General features: G+C 54.6%; 2 protein-coding genes across 4 annotated transcripts; both read left to right on the plus strand.

Moving 5' to 3' along the window:
- The first annotated feature begins 8,946 nt into the window (after nucleotides 1-8,946).
- LOC123151294 (uncharacterized) lies at nucleotides 8,947-12,279 on the plus strand. The gene is made up of 3 exons (XM_044571026.1): nucleotides 8,947-10,014; nucleotides 10,158-10,473; nucleotides 11,954-12,279. Exons 1-3 carry the CDS (start codon nucleotides 9,523-9,525, stop codon nucleotides 11,992-11,994), a joined length of 849 nt encoding a protein of 282 aa, XP_044426961.1. The 5' UTR covers nucleotides 8,947-9,522; the 3' UTR covers nucleotides 11,995-12,279.
- Nucleotides 12,280-14,349: 2,070 nt separating this feature from the next.
- LOC123151233 (uncharacterized) lies at nucleotides 14,350-17,066 on the plus strand. 3 transcript variants are annotated; one of them, XM_044570979.1, is made up of 4 exons: nucleotides 14,489-14,999; nucleotides 15,159-15,486; nucleotides 16,259-16,330; nucleotides 16,691-17,066. In XM_044570979.1, the coding sequence occupies exons 1-4, from the start codon at nucleotides 14,508-14,510 to the stop codon at nucleotides 16,729-16,731; spliced, it is 933 nt and encodes a 310-aa protein (XP_044426914.1). In that variant the 5' UTR covers nucleotides 14,489-14,507; the 3' UTR covers nucleotides 16,732-17,066. The 3 variants fall into 3 exon arrangements, with proteins under 3 accessions (XP_044426915.1, XP_044426914.1, XP_044426913.1); XM_044570980.1 differs by lacking the exon at nucleotides 16,259-16,330 and having other exon boundaries at nucleotides 14,350-14,999; XM_044570978.1 differs by lacking the exons at nucleotides 16,259-16,330; nucleotides 16,691-17,066 and having other exon boundaries at nucleotides 15,159-16,247.
- Nucleotides 17,067-17,767: the final 701 nt, after the last annotated feature.

Here is a 17,767-nt window from a genome sequence, read left to right on the forward strand (position 1 = left end):
TGGTGGCGGGCCTAGTTCTCCAGGTCGGCACGCCGACGCGTCGCCGTCTCGCGAAGGCGGCTTTGGCGCCGCGCCCTCTAGAGACTGGCGCCGCGAGCTCCTCGATCCCGGATACCGAGGCGACGAGCACCGCACCCACTGGGTGGGTGCGGGGAGGCGGGACAGGCCCATTGAACCGGGTGCTTTTGGACATCCAAGCCAAGATCTGAGCCGAGGGCGACGCCATCCTGAGCTGCAACAAGGCGCACCTGGCGGCGCGAGAGGTCGTCTGAGTATGTTTCCTTCCTCCTCGTTTTTGTTTCTTGTACTTCTTTGTGGGGGCGCGCCAGCGCACCCGCTAGGTGTAGTCCCCGAGTTTCGGGCCGGCTGCTGAGCAGGCGGCTCGGAACTCTAATCGGCGAGTTCCAAGCACTAACACTTGTTCTGAAATCTTGTCACGAGACTACCACAATCTTCGCGTGACCGCCTTCAATGCCAACATCGAGGAGCTGGCCAAGCGGACCGCCGACTTGTCAGAAAGCCGGAGTGAGTCCTTCTCTTTTTCTGCAGGGGCGTGCTGGTGCCCCCACGGGCTGTAGTCCCCGAGATTTGGGCCGACTGCTGAGCAGTCGGGCCGGATCTCCCCGGCGACCTTTCTTCTTTGTTGTTGATGACTCTTTTTTGCGGGGGCGCGCTGGCGCACCTGCGGGCTATAGTCCCCGAGATTCGGGCCGACTGCTGGCCGGATCTCCCCGACGACCTTTCTTCCTTGTTGACAACTAACACTTTGTTCCCTTTTTCCTTCCGCAGAGGCCAACGCCACCTTGCAGCAGCAGCTGGGCGAGGCCAACTCCGCGATGCGTGCCAAGGAGGAGGAGTGCGGCAAGCTGGCTGAGGAGCGCGACCAGCTGGTCATGCAGCTGGCAGAACAGAAGGAGCTGCTCAAGAAGACCCAGAAAGAGGCGGAGGACAAGGAGACTGCCCTCCTTGCTGAGTTCGCGACCAAGCGCTCCTCCTGGACCGACAAGGAGGTGATGTTCACTTCTGGCTTCCATGAGATTGAGGATCTCGTCGACGGTGAGCCTCCCCTCATTTTCCTTCTTCGAGCTGCCGGCTGTTGGTCGAGCCGGCTTCTATTATTTAATTTGGCTCTTTGCTCTCCTGCCTTGGCACACTTCTTCCCTGGCCACTCGAACGCCGCCAACCAAGCCATCGAGGCTGACCGCGAAGGGCGGAGGGCGGATGGCGCGAAGATTGCCGCCGACGCCCCCCGAACCCTTGACGAGCAGATCCTGAGCATCGAGGCTCGTCTTCGACCGGCCCACCGAATGATGCGCCGGCTTCAATGCGTCGGCGCCCAGGCGGTTGCCGCCCTGTGGCCAGACATGCCGGCTCCGCGTACTCCCAGCCGGACTGACGACTGGCTGGAGGTAGCGGCCGGCCGTCTTGAGGCCTGGAAGGGCTCTTCGGCCCGAGCTGGAGCGCGCCGGGCCTTGGAGTTCGTCAAGGCGTGGTATCCTGTGTTGAGTCTAGCCCAGCTAGCCATGTTCCGGCAAGAAGCTCAGGAGGAGTTGGTGGTCGTGGAAGACGATCTCGTCAAGCACACGGCGTCGATCGCCGAGTACACCGACACCAGCGTCTTCGTTCCAGAGCGGGCTGAGAACAGCGACGAGGCGCCGCCGGAGTGGTTCGGGCTGAATCCAGACGACGGCGAGGACTCGGTGGAGGTGATCGACTCCAGTGGCGAGGAAGAGGGCGAGGCGGAGGGGGGGCGAAGAGGAGGTTTGGAGCGGACGGCCAACCTTAGCTCGACCGCGCCACCAGCAACGAGCCACGCCCAACCGAGCCGGCTACTACTGGAGGCGATCATGCGGAGACTGACCAGCCGGCCACTCCACCAACCGGCGTCGCGGACTCCTCCGACCCTCCGAATCCTTCTGCCGCTTCCTAGGCTGCCACTTTGTCTTTGTTTTTATCTGCTTAATAGTCTCGATGAACTTGTTAATTTGCACAATTCCACCCGCGGGGTGTATCTTGAACTTCTGTTTGAAGATTCAGCCAAGGGCCTTTGCTATGTAAATATCTTCCGAGTTTTGTCTCTTCTTGCCTATTGCTCTTTGGCTTTTTCCTTTGCCGCCTTCCCTCAGTTGCCGTCTTGCCAGCTAGACAGCCGCTCTGCGGACTGTTGCTGGATCAAGTACTTAGCTTCTTTTGGGAAAGCAAGTACTTAGCCGTTTAGAGTTTTTTAGCAAGTTGAGTAGAAAACGGTGAGCCGGCTGCTCAAGAGTCGGTTGTAAAAAGGCTGGAAGCCGGCTTAAACTATGTACACGCTTTGAGTCCTTAGCCATTTTTCATGTGGACACCCATTCTACCTTACTCCTGCCCACCAGACAGTCGCTCTGCGAGCTGCGGCTTCTGACAGGAGAGGGCCTAAGTGCCACACACTACTTGTCCGGCTGCAGGAAGCATTTCATAGTACAAGACGGCAAGTCCCCGGGTCGACTAGTCGAACCCGGTGCCAAGCGGCATAAAAAATAACATACTTATGGGCATAATTCTTATCATATAGATAAAAGAGGGCAGTCCCCAAGCTCATCTCGGGAGACCCGGAGTCTTCGTACTTTAATACAAAAGGTAGCGTGGTACATACTGCATCAACTGTAAAATCTTCGGAGGAGATTCGCATTTCATGGCCGCTCCGTCTCCTTGCTAGAATCGTCCCGCTTGCGCGCTCGAGGCTTCTGAGCGTCGATCAGGTAGTAGGAGTCGTTGCCTGGCACTTTGCTGATGATGAAGGGGCCTTCCCAAGGCGCTGAGAGCTTGTGCTGGCCGGCTGTTCGTTGGATCAGCCGGAGCACAAGGTCTCCTTCTTGAAAAGATCTCGGCTTGACCTTCCGATTGTAGTATCGGCACAGGCTCTGCTGGTAGATGTTGGACCGACTGAGTGCCAACAGCCGACCTTCTTCCAGCAGATCGACGTCGTCTTGACGTGCTTCTTCCGCCTCCTCTTCCGTGTACATGGTGACTCGTGGGGAGTCGAATTCTATATCCGTTGGGATGACGGCTTCGGCACCGTAGACAAGGAAGAAGGGCGTGAAGCCGGTTGACTTGTTTGGAGTTGTGCGCAGACTCCAGAGGACGGCTGGCAACTCGTCAAGCCAGCAGCCGGCCGAACGCTCTAGAGGCTCGACCAGTCGAGGCTTGATGCCAGACAGGATGAGGCCGTTTGCTCGCTCTACCTGGTCGTTTGACTGCGGATGGGCAACGGACGCTAAGTCCAGTCAGATGCTCTGCGTCGCGCAAAAATGGGCCAAGGCACCCTTGGCGAAGTTTGTGCTGTTGTCGGTGATGATGCTGTGTGGTATGCCGTACCGGATTGTGATGTCGGAGATGAAAGTCACAGCAGTCGGACCATTCAACTTCTTGATTGGTTTTGCTTCTATTCACTTGGTGAACCTGTCCACCACGACAAGCAAGTGAGTCAAGCCGCCTCGTGCCGTCTTGAATGGTCCCACCATGTCCAGGCCCCAAACAGCAAAGGGCCAGGCAATGGAATAGTCTTGAGTGCAGAAGCCGACTGATGTGGCTTGGAACGGAACTTTTGGCACCCTTTGCATTTTTGGACCAAGTCCTTGGCGTCTTCTAGAGCAGTCGGCCAGAATAAACCATGGCGGAAGGCTTTGGCGACAAGTGCTCTTGAAGCCGCGTGGTGGCCACACTCGCCTTGATGGATGTCTTTGAGAATTGCTTGGCCTTGCTCCGGCTCCACGCAGCGCTGGTAGACACCAGTGACACTGCGCCTTACAAGCTCTCTGTTGACTATGGTGTAGGCTGCTGCCCGGCGTTGCACTTGCCGAGCCAAGATCTCATCAGGACTGCGACTTGGACGAGGGCGGCTGGGCCGGGAGGCAGCGGGTTGGAGTCGGCAGCCGCTTGCTGGGCTGATGAAGTCCCCGGGCCGATTGGCGCAGTCCCCCGGCCGGGTTCTGAAGTCTTCGCGCTGACCGCTGCAGTCCCCGGGCCGGGTTCTGAAGTCCCCGGGCCGGGTGCGACTGCCGCGATCCCTGGGCTGCCTGCCAGAATTCCTATGCCGGCTGCTGGGGCTCTCAAGTCGGATCCGACTACTTCAGGAGGAGCCGGCACGAAGATAGAATTTGACTTTGGCGATGGCTTGACAGACGGCTTGAGGAGGCATTGAAGGGCGACGCCGGACGGTATTGCTTGACGGGTAGAGCCGATTCGTGCCAAGGCATCTGCTTGCTTGTTGTCGTTTCTTGGCACATGGAGAAACTCGCACCCTTCAAAATATCCACTGAGTTGTTGTACGAGGAAGCGGTAGCTAGCCATGTTTGCATCTTTGACGTCCCAGTCGCCTGACGACTGCTGGACCATCAAGTCAGAGTCACCATAGCACAGGATCCGACGAATGCCGAGTTCTTTGGCAAGCCGGAGCCCGTGAATGAGTGCCTCATATTCGGCAATGTTGTTGGAGGCGGCAAAATGGATTTGCAGCACATACTTGAGCTTGTCGCCTTTGGCATCAGATCGGACATGTAACTTGTGCTCGGCGAAATCCGTCAGAACACCCGGCATGTCTTTGGGAGACCATGCAAAGATGTCCCGATTCTCACGGAGGAAATCGACGAGCTCGCCTTCCTATTTGCTGTCGAGGTTTGTACCTACGACAGCGTACCTCTCCGGGTGCTCCAGGTCCAAGGGTATCTTCTTTGTCTCTTTGGCCGGCTTGAACGAGCCCTCAGCTTCCGACTCCTTGGGATCGGGCAACATCTCTGGCTGCTTGCTTGCCATCGCCACAACCCGGTCAAGGAGCCGCTTCTCAGCTACGACCACGAGGGACTCGGCCAGCCGACTGCTCTCTGCTGCGCAGGCGGACGACTTCTTGTAGCCGCCAGCTATGGTCAGAATCCCCTTGGAACTCGGCATCTTCATCTTGAGGTAGGCATAGTGGGGGACAGCCATGAACTTGGCCAGGGCAGGCCGGCCAAGTAACGCATGGTATGGGATCTCAAGGTCCACCACCTCAAACCAAACTGACTCTCGGCGGAAGTGATCTTTGTCTCCGAAGAGGATGTCTATCAGGATCTTGCCGATTGGTGAGTAGGAAAGGCCAGGAACTATGCCATGGAATACTGTCCGAGTGGACTGAATCTGCCTCTGTTTGATTCCTAATTTCTCCATGGTATCCTTGTACAGGATGTTGATGCTGCTGCCGCCGTCTATCAGGACTCGGGAGAAGCGAGCAGCTCGCCTGTCTGTGGCAAAGGTGGCGTCCAAAACCAAGGCATAGGAGCCGGGTTTGGGCATTACTTCCGGGTGGTCAGCTCTGCTCCAGCTAATGGGCTTCTTAGACCAATGCATGAACTCTGGGGTCTCTGATGCTACCACATTCACTTCTTGCTGCTGCAGCCGCCTGCTGCGTCGATCATCGGCCACGCTGGTGAACACAACATAGGCTCCATGCTCTTCTGGGTACTCATCTTGTATTGCATCGACTGGTCTGACCGCCGGCTGCTGGAACAGAGGCGGAGGCGGCTGCCCAGCAGGTGGGGGAGGCAAGAGGCCGTCTCCCTTGGCGATCCTGGTGAGCCAGTGGCACTTCCGAGTGGTGTGGTTGGACGGCTTCCCACCACTATGGAATTTGCAGGGAGCATCCAAAGTCTACTCATATGAGAAAGCCGGCAACCAGTTGGGCTTGCCGCCCTTCTGACGTTTAGGCGGAGGCTGCCCTTCCGGCTGCTAGTCTTCGATTGTCGCCACCTGCCGGCTGGTGGAAGCCGGTTGCGTGGCCTTGCGCTTGTGGTCGTTCTGCTGTTGACGCCGACTGGCGTCTCCGACCGGGGTTCGGGGAGCTTGTGGGGCTACTTTGCCAGTCGCACTAACTTGGATCTCTGCCTTCATGGAGGAGTCGGCCGTCGCATATTTATCTGCTATGATCAGCAGCTCGTCGAGGGTCTCCGGCTCATCGCAGAGTAGCTTGTGCTTGAGGAGGGTGCCTTATCGGCACCCTGCGGTGAAGTACTCGATGGCCTGCACCTCGTGCGCGCCTTCGCAGGAGTTATGGAGCTCGGTCCAGCGCGTGAGGTAGTCGTGAGTTGACTCGTTGGGGCCTTGCACGCACAAGGAGAGCTGGCGAGGCTTGGGAGGCCGCTTATACGTGCTGTGAAGTTGCGGACGAGGGCGTCGGTGAAGTCAACCCAACTGTTGATGCTGCGGGGTTTCAAGTTGTTCAGCCATGTCCGGGCTGTGCCCTGGAGCATGAGCGGAACGTACTTCACGGCAACACGCTTGTTACCGTTTGCTATGCTGACGGCTGTGGAGTAATCAACCAGCGAGTTCTCCGGCTTCATGGAGCCGGTGTATTTGGGCGTGTCTCTTGGGAGCGTGAACCCTTTGGGGAAAGGCTCGTCCTGAATGCGGGGGCCGAAGCAAGGCGGAGCCAACTCATCTTCTTCTTCTAGCGCCAGGGATCGGTGGAGGCGGTCGATCCGATGGCGAGCATCGTTCTCTCCGACTCCTTCTCGGCAGCCAAGGCGGTCGCCGAGTGCCGGGTGATCAACAGGCGGCAGGGAGACTCGCCCTTCCCTGCGAGGGGGGGGAGGCGGACAGTCGTCTCGTCGTTCCACTGCTCTTGGGCGGCTGACTTGGTCGCGCTCTATGGTAATGCGAGTCCGACTGCGGCTAGCAGCCGGCTCCTTGTCTTTTCTTCCGCGGACGCCACCAGTCGGTGTCCGAGATGTCGCGCCCTGGTCTCGGCGGGGATGGAGGTCGTCATTCTGCCGATGCAGCGCGTTAGTGCGGCAACCGGCCATGTTCTGCTTGGCAGTCGTGTCAAGGAGTCGCTGGACGTGCTCCGTCATCAGGCGACGTTCTTCGCCCTAGAACTTGTCCAGCTCGTCTGCTGCCGCTTGGGCGGCCCGGATGTTTTCCGCAGGCGTGGCGTAGATGGGACGATTTGCCCCGAACAGGTTGGCGATGGCCACGCCCCGCTGCTGGACCGTGACAAGGCGGCTAGGCCCAGCTGGAGCCGGCGTGCCACCCACAGCGCGGTCCATCTCGCGCTGGTAGGCCTCTGACATGCGTCTCATGCTGGCCAGCTTCTTGGCGCCTTTGACAAGCTGAAGGCGGCGTGCCTCCAGCGTCTCGGCATCGGCGTCTTCGGGAATGGGCGCAGTCAGGTCTTGCAGCTCTGCGTCGAGCGGGTCACGAGCACCTCCGCCGGAGTGCTTGCCGTGACCGATGACAAGCACCTCCGTGACGGTAGACCACCACGTTGGTGGGGAACGCGTCGAGCGACGCGGTGTCGGAGTCGACCAACATCGGGTCGGTGGAGCCTACGGACTCCAAGTCCACAGCTGGCTCGCTGGTGATATGGAGTTGATCAAGGAGGCCCGCGAGGAGGCTCTCGGGGCCGCCCGTGCCCGCGTCGGATGCGGGCTCATCGGAGAGGCGAACCTCGCCAACAAGATCGGCGAGGCAACTGGCCGCGCAGGCGATTTCCGCGCCATGCAGCGCGTCGGTGCAGACTCCGTCTGGCGTGTCGGGCTGGCTGCGCTCGCCAGGGAGGAAAAGGGTTCCCGTCCAGAACAGGTCTCCGGACGACGGTGCACCTCGCCCCATGGTGGGCGCCAAATGTCGGGGGTTGGGTGCGGCATATGCCAAGGGATGGCTTATCATGGTGGGAGCGAGTAGAACGTCGCCGGTGCCCGGAAGCGGGATGAGGCGTAGACACGAACGCCGGCGTACTTTACCCAGGTTCGGGGCTCTCCTAGGAGATAACACCCCTAGTCCTGCTCTGCGGGGTCTCCGCATGATCACTAAGGCAAAGTGAATACAAAGGTGCTCCTCGAGCTGTATGCTAGAGGTAGGAGAAGGCAAGACTAGCTCTCTCCTCCCACTATGATCTGGTCTAGTTCTAATGGGTCGGACCCCTTTGCATGGGTGCCCTGGGGGTTTATATAGGCCTACCCCCCAGGGGTACAATGGTAATCCGGCTGGGCGCAGGGCCCAGCCGTCAGTCACTTCGGCCGTCGGCTTCTTCACCGACTGTTGGGGCCCGCCGACTGGTGGGCCCCGCCGACTGGTCCGGTACGGAGCCGACAGGCCGTACTCACCGCTTGCAGGTCTTGCCGGCTGCTGATTACTGTAGCTGTGCCTTTAATGACGCAGGCTCGGTCAGGGGGTCGTGGCTACAGCTCCGCCGCCTGGCGGGCGATTACTGTAGCCACTCCCCGTCTCGTCTGGTTAATGGCGCGTGGGACCTGTGGGAGGGGCAGGCCGACTCCCAGGGGCCGACTCCCATCGGGTCTGAATGGTAGTGCTCTTGCCGTCTTCTGGGCTCTCGCTGACTGATAGGGCCCATCGTCCTTGGGCCGTACTGACAGACCGTCGTGGGTGCAGGACTCCGCCCACTGGTGCTGATGTCAGGGATGGCATGGCAACAGTGCCGCGCCGGGCGGAGATCTCCTTGATACAGCACACTGTGGCCACGCCAGCCCCTGAAAATGGGAGGGAGTGGAATTCACTGTAGCCACTCCCCGTCCCGTCCCCCTTGATGAGGGCATGGGCTTTGTCGGTGCCGTGGGCCGACTCCCTGTGGCCGGCTTCTCTGGAAGCCGCTAGGTGAGAGCCGGCTTGTCTTGACCTCGCCTCCAGGACTCGGCCACATACGGGCAGTCGGCTGTTCCTCCAGCCGGCCTCCAGAAGGCGGCTCTCCATCTTAGCATCTTGAGGGGCGTAGTCAGCCCCGATGTCTTGAAAGGTTCTGGGCCTCGGGTTAGTCTACCCATGTCCCATTACTCCGACACTTAGATATGCATTTTGAAAAAATTAGAACCCAAATGACACTTTCAGAAAAGAATTAGGACCACGCTTGCATTTTACTCTAGCACAATTACAAAACGATGAAACGACATTGAGAATTGACATTCAGGCAGGAGGCATTCAGTAACCGAGCACACAACAGTACTGTAGAACACGCCACCAAGCCACCAATATCAGCAGCAGTCCACCCGCGCGAATCCATTAGCTTGCCGCACGCTCATGCCGTAGCAGTCGCGCCTCGCCGGATCTGATGGTGGTTCGCTGGCCCATCGCCGCTGTCTCGCTGCCTCGCCACGCCCGCGCCAGGAGAGGGCGCAATGCCGCCGGCTGTTCCGTGCGTCCGGGCCGGCGTGATGGGGAGGCGCGGAGGGAGAGGCTTGCCGGGGAAGGGAAGGAGCGGCGCTGCCGACCACGGCCGTCGCCGCCGCGCGTGGGCCTGTGCGGGAGGAACAGAGAGAAGACCGCCGCTCTCGTGGTGTGGGCCGGGCCGAGCAAACGGCCCTCAAGCCCACCTTGTGCCCAAGGCCCGGTACGGCGACGGTTTCGGGTACCTTGAAATACCCCGCCTTGGCGCCCAACGGCTTTTCCCTCCCTTTTCCTCCTCCTCGCCGGAGCCCCAAGAAAGCAAGAATCCGCCGTCCCCACCTCCGTCTCGCCCCCCGCCTCCCTCTCCACCGCGCAGCGCCCCTCCGGCGGCGACCGATGGACCGGTTCCACGACGGGCACCACGTGCGGCTGCGGAGCCGCGTGCTCGGCAAGTACCTCCACGCCGACGACGACGTCCAGGGCGTCTCCCTCCGCGAGCGCCGCGCCTCGCTGAGCCAGGCGTGGACGGTGCACATCTACAACGGCAACGGCGTGTACCTGCTCCTCTACAGCGCCACCTACGGCCGCTACCTCGCCACCACGGCCACGCGGGCGCCGCGCGGCCACCGCGGCTTCCGCGCCAGGCAGCGCGAATACGACCATACGGAGGTGCAGGCCATCATGTGGCGGGCTGTCAGGTCCGGCTTCGGGGACGACGTCCTGCTCCGCGACGCCGGCGGCCGCTACCTCCGCGCCAACGGCAAGTACCGCCCCTGGAACACCGGCGTCACCGTCGAGGCCAGCGACAACGTCAGCGCCATGATGTACTGGACCGTCGAGCCCATCCCCGCCAGAGACGGCACGCCTGGCCTTCCAGGCCCGATTCAGGTGAGCTCGCCATGACCCGCTTCTTGATTACTCTCGAATTGCTTCCAGCGGAGCCTGACGATTGAGCGAATTGGGTTCTTGGGTGTCTTGAAAATTCAGAGCATTAGCGACTGTAACCATGGTTCTTTGCTACCAAACTGCAGAGCCCCCCTCCGACGATTTTCTGGCGCGAGCCGGTGATGTGGCGGCAGATCCGGTACATGGTGTCGGAGCCCGACGGCCCCATCTACACCGAGTACTGCTGGTCCACGTTCCAGTTCAGGGGGAGGTCCGTGTTCCACCTGAGGAACGAGGTGGCCAGGCACACCCGCTTCGTCCTGGAAGGCCGTCAACCCTTCGACCTCGTAATGTGCGTCCAAGCGGGCCGCCACGGGCGTCTGACCCCGCTCTTCGTCGACCTGCCCCGCGGCGACCTCTTACCGACCTTCTGGATCGTCGTGTTCCTGTCCGGGACCCCAGGTGAGAGCCACTGAACCAGTAGCCTTGATTGAATTTTTTATGAACTATTTGCTGTATGGCCATGATCTTTGAGGTTGTATTTTATTGGGGGTGCTAATCTGCTTGTGCCTGAACCAGTTTGCTGAAACTGTTATAGTCTGAGAAACAGTTTACTGAAATTGCTGTAGTCTGCAAAATAGTTAACTGAAACAGTTTACTGAAATTGCTATAGTCTCCGTTGTAGTCTTGTAGATAACTGCTGTAGTCTGTGGCTAGATGGTTATTGGGGGGACAGATCATTTGATAACATGTTTACACACAACCTTGATATGGAAAGTGTTGGTTTCATACTACTCACAATCAACAGATCAACTTCAGTACTTCCGTTTGCTACTATTTGCCACCAGTAAGAACAACTGTGTGTAAAGCTAGTAAAAATCATGGCACTTAAAAGGCCAAATCAGTTGATTAATCTCTTTTCCGTCTTAACAGAGAAGATCGAGTTATCAATTTAGTCTGAGAAGTAGTTAACTGAAACTGTTAGGACGCAAATGTCTGAAACTGTTGTAGTCTTGTAGATAACTGCTGTAGTCTGTGGCTAGATGGTTATTGGTGGACCAGATCATTTGATAGCATGTTTACGCACAAACCTTGATATCAAAAGTGTTGGTTTCATACTACTCACAATCAACAGTCAGTTGATTAATCTCTTTTCAGCCTTAACAGAGAAGACAGAGTTATCCGTATTTAGACCATTTTTAGTTGGGTTGGATTAACCTATGAACAAAATTCAAGTTCCTACAATACTAAATTAAATCTAGTTTCTGCACACTATATTATTTTCTGGTTTTGCACATGAGATGTATTCTCGGTCTTGTTATTTTTCTTACTCCGTATTGTTTTGTAAAACTCTGAGATTTGGATTTGTTGATCTGCTTCCTACTGATGATATCCTTTGGCAAGAAACGTGCTGGTGGTCTTGAAATCTGTTGATGCAAAATGCACAGATGTTGGTGTAGAGACTATTTGCTGCATGAACATGATATCTGGAGTCTTACTTTAGCGGAGTGCTAATCTGATCATGCTTGGAAAAAGGATTTTATGATAGGTTTTATTAGGATTTTGGAACTCGTCTGAAAATTAAAAGTAGTTGAATGGAAATAGTAAATGACATGTCGACTTATCAGTGTGTGGACACATGGCAAAAGATGGTCTGAAGCTAGTAAAAACTACTGGTTCCACATTTCTGTTCTTGATTCAGATAATTCAGTTCGTCCATTTTGTAACATTTGCTGCTAGTAGAAATTATGGAACCTAAAAGGCTAGTCATTTTGTAACATTTGCTGTGTAGTTAGTTCCTTGCACGTTATATAGTTTCAGGTTTTTTCTTTTTGACCTTGTTATAGGTTTTCAGTTTTTTTGTCTTGATCTTATCATCCCTTATATTATTATTTGTTTTCAGTCTTCCGCCTAACTTAGTCATTTATTTCTGCTAATTCAGCCTACAATGCGCTGCGACACCCGAATGTTGACGCAGAGTAGAGCAAGATCAGAGCAGGAGTCCTGTCAGTTCACCTCTTCTGAAGTTTCGCCACCTCGGACACAATGACAGAAGAACTGGACGCCTACTTTTGCATGTATATAGATATGGGTTCAGAAAACTCAGCAGCCCTCGTGCTTCTTCTGCTAGCTAAACTTGCTCTGATCTCCTGACAGGACAGGGGGAACCCTTGTCTGTCTGTCTGTTTTGGCTTCGCGTTCCTTTTGGATGATGGACGCATTTTGCATAAATGGGAAATGCAGTGGTTCTTGCAGTGTGACAATGATCCTGTGTTTCTTTTAGATGATGCGTTTCGGTTATACAAAAAAATGCAGTTGGTTCTTCCGGTGAGCTGCCGGTTTTTTTTTTTTTTGCGCCCGGTTTCATCTCGTTTTTCAGTTTCTAGCTAAACTTTTTCAGTTTCTTTTAGGCTACGCATTCGGTATAAATGAAAAATGTAGTGGTTCCTTCTGTGAGCTGGTAATCGTGTTTTGTTGTGATGCCGAGCACCTGAATTCTGAACGAGGGAGGCCAGAGATGACACCTGAATTTTGTTTGGCCGCCGTGTTGTCTACTTTGCCGTTCGTTCATGTTCTCCCTTTTTACGTGGACGATTCGTTGGATCGAGTGCAGTAGTATTTCGCTTCGTGATCTATATACGCTATATTTCTTTACAGAGGGAGTACATGCTAACTGGATCCTGCTAACTTGGCCCCAACTTCCCTCGGGTTTATGGAAGTGTTTCTTCCCTTAAATTTTTGGCAGGCTAGGAACCACCTGAAAGTTTCCGTCGAGCCGCCGCCGCCCCGCCGGAACACAGCCCTCTCCCACCTCCCCACTGCCGTCTCGTCGGAATGCAGCCGCCCCCCGCCCCACCCGGCCCATGCAATGTGGGGTTGATGGTAGGAGAGAAGATGGATGAATTGCACATTTGTCCATGGTAGGAGAGAAGATGGATGAATTGCACATCAAAAGGACGGCTGGAAGATGGGCTCATCAGAAAAAAATTGCAGGGGAGAGCAAAGTAACGCAGCGTGTGCGTTTCTCTGTTTACAAAGAGGTCCCAACCTCTTTTTTCAAGACAGCAAAAAAAAACATGGTTTCAAGAAAACTACAGTTTCTAAAACTGTCATATTTGTTCATGCAACACATCAAAGTATTTAAATTCCCTAAAGATGGAATAAAAGTCTCCCCGCCTAGCCCCCGTTCCGACGGTGCATCTAGCATCGTTGGTGGGCATGTGGAGGTGTGTCTCCGGTGGATCTATCTTTGGTGGATTTGCTCGGATCTCGTCGTTGTTCGTCTACGTTCGTGTATCTTTGGATTGGATCTTTCTGATCTACACTATTCTGTATCTGCGGCGGTTGCTGTTCTGGTGCGCTGGTCCTACGGGTCCTTAGCACGACGACTTCCCGACTGTCTACTACAACAAGTTGTGCCCGACTCCGACGATGGAGGGGCGATGACGGCGGCACGCCTTCGGCTCGCTTCAGTGCTGGTAGTCGTCGTTAGGTGGTCTACGGATCTGGATGTAATTTCTATTATTTCTGGTATTCGTTGTACTGTCATGATTGAAGATGAATAGATCAAAAAATTTCTCGCAAAAAAAAGTATTTAAAACAGCAGTTTTATTGAAAACCACGGTATTTCTTGTAAAACTATAGAAAAACTTCGTTGCCAAACGCAGCCTTAGTTGTAATTTTTTTTTTGGGACAACTGCCCCCTCCACGGTCCACACACACTCTCCTGAAAATCATAGAAACAGTATTGCCATTGCGCGAGCAGAGGGGAGCAGCGCACACCAGGTCACAAACACTCTCAGGATTCAGAAATCCAGCTGCAAGCAACAGAAATTAGCGAGATCACGCACGCCATGGCAGCTTTGTTGGATCTCATGCTGGTTCGCTCGTCGCCATCGCCTCGCTTGGTTTTTGCTCCACAGGCGTGCGCCGCGCCGGTGGCCGGGGCGCCCGGGGAAGGAGAGGGAGCAATGCCGCCGGCCGTTCCGTGCCTCCGCGCCGTCGTGCTGCGGGAGGCGTTGAGGGAGCGGCTCGCCGGCGAATTGGAGGAGCGGCGCGCCGACGACCACGGCCGCCCCCGCTGCATCTTCGCGTGGGCCAGTGCGGGAGGAACAGAAAGAGGAAATGGGCCGGGCCGAGAAGACGGCCCTCAACTCCACCTTCTGCCCAAAGCCCGAGCGCAACCGCCTCAACCAACAGCGCGCGCCTCTCCTCTTCTCCCCGTCGCCGGAGCGCCGCCGACAAGAAACCAAGAATCAGTGGCGGAGGCAGGGGGTTGCTGGCAGGGGCCAAGGCCCCCCCTATGCTCTCACAAATACACCTATATGTACTCCTAATCTTCCATTTGTCAGACAAAATTAGCTAGGTTTAGGTTATTTGGCCCCCTCTAACATTATATAACATGTTTTGACCCCCTCTATATTTAGTTTCTGGCTCCGCCACTGCCAAGAATCCATCTCCTCCGGTCTCCAGCGATCCAGCGCCGGCGGCGACCGATGGACCAGTTCCACGACAGGCATCACGTGCGGCTGCGGAGCTGCGTGCTCCGCACGTACCTCCACGCCGACCACGACGGGGAGCGCGTCTCCCTCAGCCGGTGCCGTGACTCGCTGAACACGGCGTGGGTGGTGCACATCCACCAACTCGCCGACGGCCCGTACCTGCTCCTCCACAGCGCCGCCTACGGCCGCTACCTCGGCACCACGTTCAAGCCGGCGCCGCTCGGCCGCCACGGCTGCCGCACCGAGCAGCGCGACTACGACGACGAGCAGGACTTGATGGCCGTCATGTGGAAGGCCGCCAGGGCGGGCTTCCGTGACATCGTCCTGCTCCGCAGCGTCGCCGGCCGCTACCTCCGCGCCAACGGCAGGTACCTCCCCTGGAACACCGGTGTGACCGTCGACAACAAGGTCAGCGCCCTGATGTACTGGACCGTCGAGCCCATCCCCGCCAGAGAGGGTCCGCCTGGCCTCCAAGGCCCGATTCACGTGAGTTCGCCATGACCAGACCTCCTTCTTGAATCTTGAATTCTTGATAACTCTCGAATTGCTTCTTGAGCGAATTGAGTTTCTGAGATTGGAAATTGTGTTTCATTCGCCCGAGAGCAATTGCTTCTTTGATCTAACCATGGTTCGACTGAACTGCAGACCCCCAGCCCCGGATACCACTCCCTCATGCTCTGGCGCAATCCGGTGGTGTCACGGCTGATCCGGTTCATGCTGTCCGATCCCAACGGCCCCATCTACACCCAGCACTGCTGGACCACGTTCCGGTTTAGGGGGAGGTCCGTGTTCCACCTGAGGGACGAGGTGGCCAGGCGCATCGCCTTCGTCCTGGACGGGCGTCAGTCCTTCGACCTCGTAATGTGCGTCCGAGCGGGCCGCCAGGGGCGTCTGACCCCACTCGTCGTCGACCTGCCCAGCAGCGGCTACGGTGAGACCCTCTGGATTGTCGTCTTCATGTCCTGGACCCCAGGTGACAGCCACTCTCCGTGTCCTAACTTCCTAATGATCTCCTTCGTAATGGTGGCAACAAGTGAACCTGTAATCTTGACTCAATTTACTATGCGCGATGTACAGATTTTGGTTTAAATGCCATGATCTTTTAGGTTTTATTTTCTTTGTTATAGGTGCTTGATCAGTTTCCTGAAAATGTTATAGTCTGAGAAAAAGTTTACTGAAATTGTTGTAGTCTAGAAAAACAGTTATCTGAAACTGTTAGGAGTTGGTAATTGTGGGCAACTGTTGTAGTCTTGTATGTAGATATAAGTAAAGGATGGTTATTGGGGGGGAACAGATCATTCCATAACATGTTTACGCACAACCTAGATATGGGAAAGCATTGGTTTCATACTATTCTCCTCGTTTCAGATAATTCAGTACCTCCATTTGGTACTATTTTTTGCCATCAGTAAAAAAACTAGTGTAAAGCTATTGAAAATTATATAACTTAAGAAGCCAAATCAGCTCATTAATCTCTTTTCAGCCTTAGCAGAGAAGACTGAAATATCCTTCTGATTTCGCTTGTTTTACTTGGGTTGAATAACCTCTGAGCAAAATTGAGGTTCATACATTACTAAATTATTAAATCTAGTTCTACATATCGTATTGTTTTCTGGTTTTGCACATGAGCTTTATTTCTAGTCTTGTATTTTTTTATAAACTCTGAGATTTGGATTGCTGATCTGCTTCATACAAATATTCTTTGGCGAGAAATATTTTGGTGGTCTTGAAATCATGTATTGCAGAATGCACAGATATTTGGAGGAGGTTTGGAGTCTTACTGCAGCTGCAGCGGAGTGCTAAACTAATCATTCTTGGTAAAAGGATTCTATGATAGTAGGTTTTATTAGGACTTTGGAACTTGTCTGAAAAGTAAAAGTAGTTGAATGGAAATATTAGGCGCCATGTGGACTTAACAGTTTGTGCATACATGGCAAAACGTGGTCTGAAGCTAGTAGAAACTGCTGGTTCTACATCACTGTTCTTGATTCAGATAATTCAGTTTGTCCATTACGTAACATTTGCACTAGTTGAAATTATGAGACCTAAGAGGAAAATCATTTTGTAACATATGCCGCTTAGTTCCTTGCACATTATACTGTTTCAGGTTTTGTCCTATTGATCTTGTTTGTTATTTGGTCTTCGGCCTAACTGACTCATTATTTCTGCTAATTCAGCTTATGATGTACTGCGACACCCAGATGTCAACGCAGAGTAGAGAAAGATCAGAGGAGGAGTCCTGTCAGTTCACCTCTTTAGATGTTTCGCCGTCTCAGACACGATGACAGCAGATCTGGACCCGCACTTTTGCATGTAGATAGATATAGGTTCAGAAAACTCAGCAGCTCTCAAGTTTCTTCTGCTAGCTAAAACTTGCTCCGTTCTCTTGACAGTACAGGCCGAACCTGTCTGTTTTGGCCTTGCGGTTTTATGATTCAGAACTGCTGAAAGCGTTGCGTCCAGTGGTTGTAGTAGTCCTCAGGGTGTCGTTCTTAAGCAATTCATTCATCTTTATGATGTGGTTGGTACTTGCAATGAGTTGATCTTGCATTTCTTTTGGATGATGTATGCACTTGGTATAAATGAAAAAAAAATGCAATGGTTGTTACCAGAAATGAGTTGATGATCCTGTGTTTCTGTTAGGCTATGCACTTGTAGAAATGCAAGATATACTGGGTCATTGCCGTGAGCTGGTGATGGTGCTTGTAGTTGTGCTGTTTTGAGCTTTGGCTAAGGAGCATTAAAAGGAATTTATCTGTTGACGCTGAGCACCTGAGTTCTGAATGAGGCCACAGACGCGCTGTGTCACATCTGTACTGCAATTCCTCTGCAATATTACTCCAGTGCTCCTATAAGATTTGAACTTGATTGCAGAACCTTCCGTTCCTTTTTACTCCCTCTGTTCCTAAATACTCCTATACAACCGTACGTAGACAAATCTAAGACAAGAATTTTGGGACGGAGGGAGTACAAGTCCTTTTAGAGATTCAAATGGACTACAACATATGGGTATATATAGACATATTTTAGAGTGTAGATTCGCTTATTTTGCTCCGTATGTAGTCGCTTGTTGGAATCTCTAGAAAGACTTAGAGCATCTCCAGCCGCACCCCCAACAGCCCCTCGGGCGACTTTTTCCGCGCCAGCGCCGAAAAAACGCCCCGGTCGCGCCCCCAGGACGCCGAAATCGGCCGGCTCGGCCCGTTTTTGGGCCCGGCGCACTGGGGGGCGCTCGGGGGCTCCGGCGCAAGGGA

Source organism: Triticum aestivum, chromosome 7A, assembly GCF_018294505.1.
Source record: "Triticum aestivum cultivar Chinese Spring chromosome 7A, IWGSC CS RefSeq v2.1, whole genome shotgun sequence".
In the NCBI taxonomy this organism is placed as follows: Eukaryota; Viridiplantae; Streptophyta; class Magnoliopsida; order Poales; family Poaceae; genus Triticum; species Triticum aestivum.